Here is an 11,040-nt window from a genome sequence, read left to right on the forward strand (position 1 = left end):
AAGCCGAGTGCAAAGGAGTTTCCAATGCAATGGATGAAACCACATGGATTTTCAATATTATTCTTGAGCTACACCTTCCTTTACGCAAAGCTACGATCATCTACTATGACAACATTTCAACCGTTTACCTCGCCAAAAAGCCAGTGCAACACCAAAACACAAAACATGTTGAATTTGACATCCACTTTGTCTGGGAAAAAGTGTCTTTGGGTTCTTTACGTGTGCTACATGTTCCGCCTGACTATCAATATGCCGATATTTTTACGATGGGATTCCCACGTCAACTTTTCACTCGCTTCCGCTCTAGTCTCATCATCTGATCAGCTACAGATTTGACTGTAATATTTGACTTGATATTCAAAATCCACTTTGATTTTTTTTTTCTTTCACGAGTTTTGTAGTTAGTTGTGTGTATTTGGTCCCTTCCCCTTCCACATTTCTGAGTTTCATTAGGAGGACCATGTTGGATTTTAGCCATGACTTCTTACATTTTCCACCATCCTTCAATGTTTCATAAACCACATAGTCATACTTATCATTCCCTTCTTCGCTCTTGGTATTTGATGAAGATTACATTAATCGATGACCTGATAATGAAAAAAATAATCATGATTCAGACCATTTAAAATGAATAAATATATAAAAAGGGAGCTGATTTGAATACAATATTTTTTCTTCATACACAATAATTTAGGATTTATATAACTGTATAGTACAACTTTTTCAGCATAAATTTGTTGTGTGTAGAGAAAAACTATTATGTATGAATCAAATCATATATAAAAACCACATACTAAACCTAAAAATTGCCTTTTATTGATTTAGGTCTTCTGATAAGACAAAATATGTCTAGAGTTGTGGGGTGTAAACCAATAAAGGAGAAATTTGTAAAGAAACTGTCTAGGTGGAAAATGTCTACTCTATCTATTGGTGGTCGTATGGTGCTTCTTAAATCGATATCGGGTTCCCTTGGAACATATTATATGTCACTTTTTATGTTGCATGTTGCAGTTGCAAAATATTTGAAATCTGCCTGTGCTAGATTTTTTTGGGGGGAGTCGGGAGGATCATCGAAAAACCTCATGAGTGAAGTGGGATTTGGTGTTGGCGGATCTCATTCAAGGAGGGTTGAATATTGGAAGTTTGATTGCGTTGAATTTTTCTCTTATTCAAAAATTGCGTTGGTCATGGGCGGAGCCAGTAGGGGGGCTAGTGGGTGTTGTGCCCCCTAACTCCATAGACATTAGTATATCACCACTCAAAGCCCACCATCAACTATATGCTCCATCTCTTTCAAAGCCCAACATCAATTGTATACTTCATCTCCTTCTGTATGTATTAAAATGTAATTAATGTTATTGGATATTAATGTTTTGTTATATATTATTCATTATTTATTACTTAAGTTTTCAGAAAACATCAAAGTTATAACTATACAAATAACATTGCAATATGTATTATTACTTTCCATATCACAATCTATTTTTATGATGTAAGACTATAAACTCACATACAATATAGACATATATCTCACTCAAATGGTTTATTATATATATATATATATATATATATATATATATATATATATATTACGATGTACGTCTACACCACCGCTAATCTAAAATTCTAGCTCCGCCCCTGGCGTTGGTGTTTTCTTAATAAGCAAGATCTAATTTGGGTTTCGTTTATTGAAGTTATTTATGGTGATAACGGTGGTTTTGTTGGTGGTACGTTTAGCGTTGTTGGTTCTTCTCCATGGGTAAAGATTATTGCTTCTTAGTCGAAATTAGAGGAAAAAGAAATATTTTCAAATCAAATTCTGAGAAAAAAATCGGTAATGGAAATGCTACTTTATTCTGGAATGATGTCTGGATTGGAGATCACATTTTAGCTATTTCTTTTCCTCATTTGTATCAGTTAGAGCTCGATAAAAATTGCTATTTCTGATCTTAAAAGGGGTGTTGAGTGGACTTGGCATTGGCGGCGAAATATAAGGGGAGGTGAGTAAGAATGTCAATTTAAAGAGTTGTTGGTTGTCCTTAATGATGTTGCTTTTACGGATCGAGTTGATAGGTGGACGTGGAATTTAGATCCTTCAGGTGAGTTTAAAGTTTCTTTATTAAGAAGATGGATAGATACTTGCATTCTTCCTTCCGTTCATATGCAAACTAGATGGAATAGATCCCTTCCTCGAAAAGTTAATATTTTGGTGTGGCGTATTAGAATGTATAGACTTCCTACCCTTATTTATCTTGATCATCGGGGAGTGGATGTTCATTCTACTCTTTGTCCGGTCTATAATTTGGAAGTAGAACAGTTTAGTCATCTTTTTCTTAGATGTGAGGTGGCAGCTAGAACGTGAGATGGAGTTTTTAAATGGCTTGGTTTGCAACCTGCTCATTTTTCTTCTGTGACTTGTCTTTTTTGAGTATGTGAACTCCTTGAATCTTTGAACTACAAAGAAAAATGTTATTGACGCAGTGATGGGTACTACCTGGTGGTATATTTAGAGGTTTAGAAATGATAAGATTTTTGCTGGTGGAAAACTGAAAAGAGGAGATATTTTAGACTATTCTAAAGTTTTTTTTGACAAATAGAGTAGGAATTATTCTATTACATGGACTTGCTGCCTGCAATGTCCTTTGAATTCTTTATAATTTTTTGTTCTCTATAGTTCCTTATTAGAGTTTTCTTAATGCAATGTTGGTTATTTCAAAAAAAATAAACAAATAAATAAATAAATTAGTTAGGCCAACCGGTGTTGGCTATCACATCCCCTCATTTTTTCTCGGCATCACTCATCAACACATTATTTTCTCATCACACTCCCCTCACCCCTCCTTTCACTAATATCACTCATCAACACCTTATTTTCTCATCACACTCCCCTCACCCCTCCTTTCACTAATAGCAAATAGTCACCTATCACCCCCCTTATTTCTTTTAATTAAATATATAAAATTATAATTTGAAATTGCCACAAATACCCCCTTAACTATATTTTGACACTTTTGATTTTTGTGATGTGGTTTCATAATTTGCAATCGAACATGAATTTTTATTTTGCTAATAAAATATTAATATTTATTTTGGTAGTCGAATGCTCATGTTTTGATTTTCGGGTATAAAATTTGAATCTACATTTGTGAATCCTTGTTATGGAACAGATTCACACCTACTAAACCATTGTTAAAACAGAAAATTGTACATTTACTAATAAACAACAATGATCTAGAGGTTCCATGAGTAATTATGTCGTCCTTAATCCGTCGCTGACAATAGAAACACGGGTTTTTCGACTAACGATTCCGCGTTAATCCGTCGCTTATAGCATTTAATATAATATCATAATCAAATTTATGATACATAGCCCATTACATAAATTGCCAATCTTAGCAAGTGTAGCCAAGAAACATTATTAATGTTGAGTAAATATTCAAATACATGAAATTACAATATTCCATTCATAAAACCATGGGACATGATTTTTGATAATGCAACCCAATTAATAAGTTTCTAGTTGAATTCATAAAAACATATAAATATATTAGGATAGTGATGTAGGTTCATCTCACTTGGAAGTTCAATGTCCTTAAACAGAAGACATAGATGCCAACAAACAATACACAAAAACCAACAAGAACCGCAGCAACCGGACCCATGAAATCTAATCTATACCCATAATAGTCTTGGATATACAAATTTATGGGCTGTTCATATGACATCCCAGGCACCTTGATCGTTTTCTCAACATCATGGTACTGTGAAACAATGAACCCATAAGCAGTCCAGGCCATTGGACACATCCAGTAGTACCACACCCACCACTTTGGAATTCTCTGAAATTCACCAATAAGTAAACTTTAGCCTCTAGATGAATAAATTATTACAATGCATAAGCATGGAAAATATGACTTACAGGTCTAGGGATGTAAAACCCTGAAAAGAAATTGAAGACCGAGTAAAATGAAGCTGCCAATATGGCTGCCAGTTGCTCGTTTGGTGTGATGGAAACAGTCATGAGTCCGTAGTATGTAAAATAGAGGAATGAAAAGAAGTTGATGAAAAATGACCAAAGAAATTTCGATGCTGTCCATTGAAATGACACCATGGCATACACTATTACTGTGTAATAGGTGGCTTCAATAAATACGTATGGGATCTCTACAAACACCTGAACGTATGTATCTCCGTTTGTTAAAACTTAAAATCATTGGTTTGTTATTTTGTGAATATTTATTGAAATTTAGACCTGTGCCATGGCATATGGTAATACTGAGTACATTCCAGCTGCTCTTTCTCGATAGAACACTGTTCTTTCTGTGGCTGCTACTGGTTGCACTGTTTGGCAGTTGTTCATACCAACAAGGAACACACCACCATACATGGCTCCAATGATGGTATTCAAATTGTTGGTGTTCTCCCTGAAGAAAGAGTTGGGGAAATTAAGAGTGATGAAGATCATCATATATAAGTGATGTTATGTTCAAGTGTTGGAGAGTGACCTTATTTCACCAATCTTCCAAAACAATGTTCCAACAATGAGTGCAGTAGCCAATGTGAAGAAGTTTCGGACAAGATTATAATCAGGATTTCTCCAGTAACTCCACCACATCTTCCATATACAAGACTTGAATTGTTCCCATGTAGACTGAGAATATTGTGTTTCAAAATGAAGATCAACTGCTCCAGGAGGGGGTGTACTTAATTGCATCACTAAATGCTTGTTTCTCCTATTGAGTATTAGAGCATAGACAAATTATTACAATATTTTGATGATTTTGTGTTACTTAATAATTATCATTAGAAAAAAAAAAAAAAAAAACATTACTGTTGCATGACTGATGATCTGAAGTACTCAGCAAAATCCATATTGAGTCGGATCTCTGCAGCACTAGAACTGACTTCCAACATCCATGTTGCAGGATTGTATTTTTCTGGAATCTTTGGGACCCCAGGAATTTCCTATTCGCATTATATGTGACTAGTTAATCACTTACGCTTATGTCAATATTAATTAAGGATCGATTGTCTAGGTTTTAAAATATGCATGTCGTAATACCTCAAAATATTCTACAATGTTTTGAGAATTCCTGCCTAGTGGTCCTGCATAGATCACTTGTCCTCCTCTTTTCATCAGCAACAACTCATCAAAGGATTCAAAGATATCGATGCTAGGCTGATGAATGGTGCATACAACAGTTCTCCCTGTTTCCACTGTGTTTCTTATAGCTCTCATAACAATGGCAGCTGCTCTTGCATCAAGTCCAGAAGTTGGTTCATCCATGAAAATAATTGAAGGATTTGCAACAAGTTCTACTGCAATTGTTAGTCTCTTTCTTTGTTCTGTTGACAATCCACTAACTCCTGGAAGCCCAACTATTGCATCCTTGAGGTTACCTAGTTCTACTAGCTCTAAGACTTCATGGACAAAAATCTGAAAGACACCAAATAGGAGAAAATTAGCTCTCTAGCCTTCTTCTTATCTTGTTTGACAAAATTTGATTGCATTCTCATTCCCATTCCCATTCCCTCACCATCTTATCCTCATTGCCCACTTCTTTTGGCAATCGAAGGAAAGCCGAGTAAATCAAGGATTCGTCAACAGTTATTTGTGGAGAGTGGATATCAGTTTGCTCACAATATCCAGAAATTCTAGCAAAAGTTTCTTGTTTCTTTGGAAATCCTGATATTCTTATATCTCCTTCAGTATAACCACCTGTCTTTCTTCCTGCTAAAACATCCATCAATGTCGTTTTACCAGCTCCACTTACTCCCATCAGTGCAGTTAGTACTCCAGGCCTAAAAGCACCAGTTACTTCACTAAGTAACTGCAACCTATTTTCTGTTACCCCTTCTTCTCTCATTTCCTGTTTCAACAAAAACCATTGGATTTGTAATAAAATTTGTTTTACGATTCTTATTAAGTTTTGAATTGGAATTCATATTGACAAAAAGTTAAAGAGCATGAGAATTTAATTACTTGGGGCATATCAACAAAATAGTTGATGCTATCAAATGACATGGCAAGTGGAGTAAATGGTAAAATCATTCCCTTTCTACTAGCACTCCCATTAGAATCATAAGAGTTGGATCCACTTTGTTCGACTTGCAATTCAATAATTCCTTTTACAGAAGTCATATATTGTGTTAGTAAAACTGATAAAAGTGTGACTAGGTGAGTGAACTTCTATGTTTTTTGAAACTTGTTTTTCTTACTCGAATTGCTTCCATTAGCAACAAATAACGATTGAGGAGTTATATCTTGCTTTGATGCAATCTTTTCAAGTGTTGGTTGTTGGTTACTATGCTGTTGATTCTCCATCCCTAAGGCTGTTTCTTTGGAGATAATTGGTTGTGGTTTTCCAGGGGCTTATAAATTAGTATGACAATCAAAGGTTAGTTATAGTTAAAAGTTCTTTGAGAAACAGTTTTAAGTGGAAACTTACGATCAAAATACATAAGCACAAAAGTAAAGAGGATGTTGAATAGAATAGCAAAACCAAGAAGAGAGGCAACACCAGTCCAAAACCAGCTTCTTTGGGTTGGTATATCCATATTTTCTAGTATTGCTATTCCCAAGGTAGTTACATTATCCGAACTCTGTGAACAGCAAAATATAATGAATACACTTCCTTTTATTATAGTTTTTATGCTTTTAGTTACTTACCATTTTCTTCATCCACCTAGGTGCAAAGAACTCATTCACTGCAAAAGCTTTAAAGCCATATGACAATGGTGATAGCCAATAACCCCATTCCCACATATCAGGAATTTGAGCTTTAGGAATGAGAAAACCACCAAAAAAGAATATGAAAAGAAGTACAAGGGTTCCACCCGCATTTGCCATGTTCATTGTCCTACACACTCCAGCAATAAGCCGAAAAAGTCCCCCTGACACATTCTGTATCATAAACACTACCAGGAAATGCTTGAAGAACCTGTAGACAATAGTAGGATATATTATATATAGATCTTTTAATTAAAAAATAGTGTCACAAATGAAGTTGTAATTACACAACAATAAAATTTTGATACCTGCTAACTTCAGGAGCAAAGCCAACACCATAATACACGATAACCATCCAAGCAACACTCTCAAACAAAGAAATTGGTAATCGAAGCAAGAAGGTTGGAAGTGTGTAAGCCCATGATGGGTGAAAGAGAAGTTCTCTTTGCTTAAAAATTACAGGAAGCCTTATTATAGTGAGGGAAATTTCAGCTAGACCATTAAACATGTTTATGAGTAAGCTGAACAAAAGTGCTCCTATATAGATTGCACCATCTTGTTCATCCCTAGTGTGCATTGTAGTCCTAAAAAACAAAGTCATCCCAACGAAAGCTACAATGATAAACTGGACACTCTTGAAAATGTAAATGAAACTGTTTCTCTTTAATAGGAGCCATTCCTTATCCCATGAGGCCTTGAGAAGCTCCTTGTTTGACACCAAGTATTTTTTGAAGACTAAAGCTGCTTTATGGCTTCGGGTCTTGTCATATGGGAGTAAAAGCTCATTGTTTAACTTCTCACCCACGTGGAAATTCTTGAAGTGCTGAGCAAATTCACTAACTGGGATATATCTGTATGGTTTGGTTCTATCTATCCAATATTGCTCTTGATCCTTCTGAGAGGTAACCTATCATTAAGATAAAACAATGTTGAAAATCTTGTAAGTTGGGGTTCTATTAACTTAATGGTAGTTTGTATTGTACCTCTTGCAAGAAATCAGCAGTGCCCTTTCTTTCTGGACACATGAATCCACAACTCGTGAAAAAATCAAGAACATGTTCTCGTGGTCCTTGATACACAATTTGTCCCTCGGATATTAGAATGATGTCATCAAATAGATGGAATGTCTCTGGAGCAGGTTGTAGTAGGGACATTAAGATTGTTGACTCGGTGAGGTGTACAATTTGTTGCAAGCACTTGACTATTTGAAATGTAGTGGAACTGTCTAGACCTGTTGATATCTCGTCCATAAACAAAGTTTTTGCGGGTCCCACAAGCATCTCTCCTAAGGGACCAAAACCAAATTTAGTATTTACCAAAGTCAGTGTCCAATATAATTAAACATACTGAAATTGTATAGACCAAAAGAAAGGAAATTATCAAATTAACCTGTAGTTAATCGCTTCTTCTGTCCACCAGAGATTCCTCGTAGCATTGCATCACCCACATAGGTATCACGGCAGACATCCAGGCCTAATATCTAATATGCGTTAATAGACGCATTAATTAATAGACAAAAGAAAGTTTTTATTTAGATAAAGTTTTTAACTATAATAAATAAGATCATAAAGGTTATAGAGTTCGAGAGGATCTATCTTACTCTAAGAGTATAGTAAGTAATCAAACTGCTTGCTTCTCCTTCTATGGCAGTTGCCTTCATAAAAAGGTCGACTTCAGCTTCTGGGTGAATCCCTGCTTGCTTCTCTCTTCTTGCAAGCTCCACTAGCATTTCTATATTTCATATTTTGGTTATTAATTAATCATATAATATTTTGTTTCAAGATTATTTAAAAAAGCATTACCTAACTTCGATCCCACTCCTTGGCACCTTGCTGAGAAATCTAAGGTTTCTTTGACGGTCATTTCTCCAACATGAACATCGTTCTGGCTTATGTAGGCTGATGTTCTTCGAGGTTCAAATTCATTGAGCTTATAACCATTGTAAGTAATCTCTCCTTCAACCTGTTTAATTTATATGTTTGTCCAGTTGATATAGTTACACCTCATAGTAAATGTAAATATTACACTTCATTGGAAGCTTTAATCACATGTCTAATGTTTGTATCGAACATTTAAACTTTATAATGACCTTTAAGCTGCGGTCAAGCTTTCCGGCCATAGCCAACAGTAGTGTGGTCTTTCCAGAAGAAGGGGGGCCCAATAAAAGTGTCATTCTGTAACGTTACAAATCCAATATTGTGTTACCCATCAATATAAATTATTATACAATATAAAATTTAATGGATTGTGTATAAGTATTACATTTTTATACAATTTTATCATTTAATTCCTAAAATGCATTGCACTTTAGAAAGGTTCAATGGAACATATTAAAAAAAAAAATAATTATTATTTTTCCCTATTGAAGGGTACAAAGGCCGTTAATGCGTTAATAAATGCCAACTTGGTATTTCACTATGTTTGGTTTAATCCATTAAATAATAGTATTCAACCTCATTCGACCATTTCCACTAAACCATGAATGTTCTTATAATCGCTCCTAGTATGAGCGGTATCCTTAATTGAAATCACTATGATATACGTACCTTGAAGGTTTGATAATTCCGGATGCATCTTTAAGAATAGTGAGTTTAGTTTTTTTAGATAAACTGATTCCAATATTACCCAAAATTGCTTCGACAGTGTTTCGGGTGGCGTTTGGTAGTGAAGGAAGTGCTCTATCACCTATATAGCAATCTGCTTCTATCGTCAAATTTTGAAACCGAACTTCTACTGTTGGAAGAACGATGCCAACCCTGAAATATTAACGGGGTTATTTCGTAATCATGTTGATAGATAGTATCAATATCTGGCGGGAATTAACCAACATGTCAATAAAATATAAATAGAATAACAAGAAAGGAAATAGATTATGAAGTACAAGCCTTACTTATCAACACGATCTCTAAACTTTTTCAAGAACATTTCGTTATCTTCTTCAACAACCTTAAATGTCTTGTTAATGAAGTCTTGTTGAGTATGTTGATCGAGCTCTCGGACATCTAACAGCAACTTATCAGCTGGTGTTTGGTTTTTAAGATCAGCTGGAATATAAGACTTGAAGATGGTTGTTCGTATCCGTTTGTAGGTTGGGAGTTTCTCCAAAGCTGCCCAGCGCAATGCCTCTTCGTCTTCCACAGAGTGGTGGCTGCTCCTTCCATGGTGGGTGCCGGCATAACCAATGGAGAACACGTCTTCCATTCTCAAACTGCCAGCTGCCCTACTCAAACTTCTACCTAAACTCCTGATTATGCTATCTTCATTCTCTTCCTCCATCACCCTTAACTTTCGAAATTCCCAAGTTCTTCAAAGATTGTAGTTATGTCTGTTCGGTCGTCTTGTTTTCCATTAATCCAGTTTTATAGACACTGAATCCTAGAATACGGAGATGATTGATTGGACGGAGGATTGAGGAATACGTGGATGATTGGACGCCGTTCGTTCTGAATAATTAATTTTGTATTAATGGTTTATGCATGAAAGTCGTATCAATTAACTGCAAAATTAAGTAGTTTTATTTGAAGTGCATGGACAATACCAATCTAGAGTTTCATTTTCTCTCTCTCTCTTTTTCATTTTCTCTCTCTCTTTTTCTTTTATTTTTTAATTTATTTTATCACGTTTCCTTGACTTTTTGACTGCATGGTATGCATTGTATTCAGTGTTTTGAAAACCGGACCGGACCGGCCGATTCAACCGGAAACCGGTCAGGTCTCCGGTTTTTAAGCACCCAAAAACCGGCTGTCAATCAAACAGTTAAAAACCACAGGTTTTGCTAAGAACCGGAAAAAACCGGTTGGTTCAACCGGAAAAAAACCGGTTTATTGTAAAGCATTGGCTCTCATATCTAGCTCAAAATAGCTCAAAAGAGCAATCCAGCTCAAGGGAGCCAGCCAATTGAAACGAGGCTATAAGTAATTAACCTGGCACGCATAATACTCCCTTTTATAGATGGAGTTTACCTTCTCTTTTAGTTTCACCCATCGACGTGGGATGCTCAATACTTCCATTTTTACAATTTGGGATGCCTCAATATTTCAACGTTCTTTTACAATTTACACATTAAATATGTTTACACTATTTATTTTTACACAACACACATGAATATTATATTTGTTTTTTTACACAACTACGTATGCACTTCATATATTTAAAAAACACACATACTACATATATTTAATATAATATATACATATAACACACACACATATATATATATATATATATATATATATATATATATATATATATATATATATATATATATATATATATCCGGTTTTTCCGGGTCGAACCAATTGAACCATCAA

The 11,040-nt window shown here is 35.1% G+C and overlaps 1 protein-coding gene across 1 annotated transcript; it reads right to left on the bottom strand.

Moving 5' to 3' along the window:
• Positions 1-3,379: 3,379 nt before the first annotated feature.
• On the bottom strand, positions 3,380-10,047 carry LOC145108052 (ABC transporter G family member 35-like). Its single transcript, XM_079045045.1, has 19 exons — positions 9,621-10,047; positions 9,277-9,486; positions 8,820-8,904; positions 8,533-8,692; positions 8,331-8,461; positions 8,120-8,210; positions 7,714-8,015; positions 7,039-7,637; positions 6,671-6,941; positions 6,450-6,603; positions 6,220-6,372; positions 5,984-6,126; positions 5,538-5,870; positions 5,063-5,437; positions 4,832-4,965; positions 4,506-4,733; positions 4,253-4,424; positions 3,920-4,174; positions 3,380-3,839 (listed from the first exon to the last, which is right to left on the bottom strand). The coding sequence occupies exons 1-19, from the start codon at positions 10,004-10,006 to the stop codon at positions 3,567-3,569; spliced, it is 4,455 nt and encodes a 1,484-aa protein (XP_078901171.1). The 5' UTR covers positions 10,007-10,047; the 3' UTR covers positions 3,380-3,566.
• Between the last annotated feature and the right edge of the window lie 993 nt (positions 10,048-11,040).

The sequence above is a fragment of the Lactuca virosa genome, chromosome 4 (assembly GCF_052849685.1).
Source record: "Lactuca virosa cultivar CGN04683 chromosome 4, Lactuca_virosa_CGN04683_v6, whole genome shotgun sequence".
Classification (NCBI taxonomy): domain Eukaryota; kingdom Viridiplantae; phylum Streptophyta; class Magnoliopsida; order Asterales; family Asteraceae; genus Lactuca; species Lactuca virosa.